Source organism: Austrofundulus limnaeus, unplaced genomic scaffold (genome assembly GCF_001266775.1).
Source record: "Austrofundulus limnaeus strain Quisiro unplaced genomic scaffold, Austrofundulus_limnaeus-1.0 Scaffold574, whole genome shotgun sequence".
Lineage (NCBI taxonomy): Eukaryota > Metazoa > Chordata > Actinopteri > Cyprinodontiformes > Rivulidae > Austrofundulus > Austrofundulus limnaeus.
The window spans coordinates 90,766-93,375 of record NW_013952976.1 but is presented as its reverse complement, the minus strand read 5'-3'; the positions used below and the strand labels follow the sequence as shown (position 1 = coordinate 93,375).

General features: G+C 37.0%; 1 protein-coding gene across 1 annotated transcript in view; it reads right to left on the bottom strand.

Annotated features, from left to right (window-relative positions):
* usp34 (ubiquitin specific peptidase 34) overlaps window positions 1-2,610 on the bottom strand; it is a gene marked incomplete in the record, with an annotated part of 159,254 nt that overhangs the window by 66,179 nt on the left and 90,465 nt on the right. The window contains 1 exon segment of the mRNA XM_014026634.1: window positions 580-636. Within this exon segment, the coding sequence (XP_013882088.1) occupies window positions 580-636 (57 nt within the window).

The window sequence follows — 2,610 nt, the reverse complement described above, 5'->3', positions numbered from 1 at the left end:
CTCCATAGCCGAACCTATCTGAGTGCCTATTATTATATTTGGCTGTAGTCAGGCACCTAGCCTTAATTAGCGTTACATCTGCCATCTGCTGGACACTTTTTGTTGTGCTCATATTTAGATGTCCTATTTTGCAAATGCTGCCTTCCTGAAATTTGGTATGCTTGTTTGTCTTTGTGTCTATGGTGTATAATGATGTGATTGTGGTGCTGTAATTCTGAGTGTTTTATGTGCTGCAGAACAGGAACCTGCTGTAAAGCAGCAATTATGCTAAGTCAGGCTTGATTTTTAGTAATCTTTTCCTGTTAAATAAATAAATCAAATCATTCTCTTTTTTAAAGGTAGCATGACCCCTGCTGGTTGCCCATTTTTTGTCGTGTGTGTCTTCTTGAATGGGTGTTCTTAAATGTAATTTCATTGTGCTCCGTACAAAAGGCATCATATATCAATCAAATTAAACCATTCAAGTCATTGAGACATTAGGTTCATTTGATAAAATCATATTTTATTTTAGAAGAAAACACCAAAAGCTAATACTATTATATTAACACAAATAATAGGTCTACAATAATTTCAACTCACCAGAGAGACAACATTGTTGGTGATGACGCCTCCGAACAAGGTCTTTACTGTGTTTTTCTGTTTAATAAGCAAACAAGTTAACAAATTCAGCAAAAAGCATTTATGATGATTAAAACCACTCTTAAGTCTGAGATTTAAATTTTTAAGTCAACTGTATTAATCAAGAAAGTTAATTTTGTGCAGATTAGAAAGATCTTTATACACACGYGTAGAAAATTATTGATACCCCTCATTTAATGAAAGAAGAACCCACAAGGGCCAGAAAWAACTAGAATCTGACTTAAGTAATAATAAATTAAAATTCTATGAAAATGAACAAATGAAAGTCAGACATTGCTTTTAAACCATGCTTCAACAGAATAAAAAAATAAATAAAACTCGTGAAACAGGTCTGGATAGAAATGATGGTACCCCTGAAAATAATGTGACCAAAGGGACATGTTACATTAAGGTGTGTCCACAATCTTGTAATCAGTCAGTGAGCCTGTAAATAGGGCTACAGATACTCAATTTAGCAACATGGAGTGTGCCACACTCAACATATACAAGAGGAAGCAAAGGAAATAGTTGTCTCAGGAGATAAGAAAGAAAATTATTGACAAGCATGTTAAAGGTAAAGGTTATAAGACAAGTATGTTAAAGGTAAAGGTTATAAGACAAGCATGTTAAAGGTAAAGGTTATAAGACCATCTCCAAGCAGTTTGATGTTCCTGTGACTACAGTTCCACGTATTCAGAAATTTAAGCTCCATGGGACTGTAGCCAGTCTCCCTGGACGTGGCCGCAGGAGGAAAATCAAAGAGACATCTAATACGAATGGTAACAAAAGAGCCCAGGAAAACTTCTAAAGAGATTAAAGGTGAACTTAAAGCTCAAGAAACATCAGTGTCAGATCGCACCATCCGTCACTGTTTGAGCCAAAGTGGACTTAATGGGAGACGACCAAGGCGGACACAACTGTTGAAAACAAATCATAGAAAAGCCAGACTGGAATTCACCAAACTACATGTTGACAAGCCACAAATCTTCTGGGAGAATGTCCTATGTACAGATGAGACAAAAATAGAAGTTTTTGGCAAGGCACATGAGCTGTATGTTCACAGATAGAAAAATGAAGCATATCAAGAAAAAAGCACTGTACCTACTGTGAAATATGGAGGAGGATCTGTTATGTTTTGGGGCTACTTTGCTACATCTGGCACAGGGTGTCTTGAATCGGTGCACGGTACAATGAAATCTCAAGACTATCAAGGGATTCTAGAGAGAAATGTGCTGCCCAGTGTCCAAAAGCTTTGTCTCAGTCGCAGGTCATGGGTCTTGCAAAAGGATAATGACCCAAAACACACAGCTGAAAAACACCTAAGAATGGCTAARAGGAAAACATTGGACTATTCAGAAGTGGCCTTCTATCAGCCCTGACCTAAACCATATTGAGCATCTTTGGAAGGAGCTAAAACATGCTGTCTGGAAAAGGCACCCTTCAAACCTGAGGCAACTGAAGCAGTTTGCTCATGAATTGGGCCAAAATACCTGGTGAGAGGATAAGGGTACCATCATTTCTGTCCAGGCCTGTTKCATKAGTTTTATTTTTAAAGGGGCAATGTTACGTGTTTCTCAACCTCTTCAGTCTCCCCTGCTCTCTACAGACCAAAATGGTTCTCCTAAAAGAAAAACTTTCTTCCGAAGTCCAAATTCCTCTGAAAAAAATAAACTAAACATTTTCACTGTCTCTCCCTGAAATGTATCCATAACAACCACAGTTGCAAATACAGTAAACAAACAAACAGACAAACACACACACACACACACACACATATATATGTATATATACACAGCAGGTAAAATAAGTATTGAACACGTCACCATTTTTCTCAGTAAATATATTACCAGAGGTGCTAATTGACATGAAATTTTCAACAGTTTTCGGTAACAACCCAAGTGATCCATACATACAAAGAAATCGAACATAAATGTCCAGAAATGAAGTTATTTGTAATAATATGGAATGGCACAGGGAAAAAGTATTGAACAC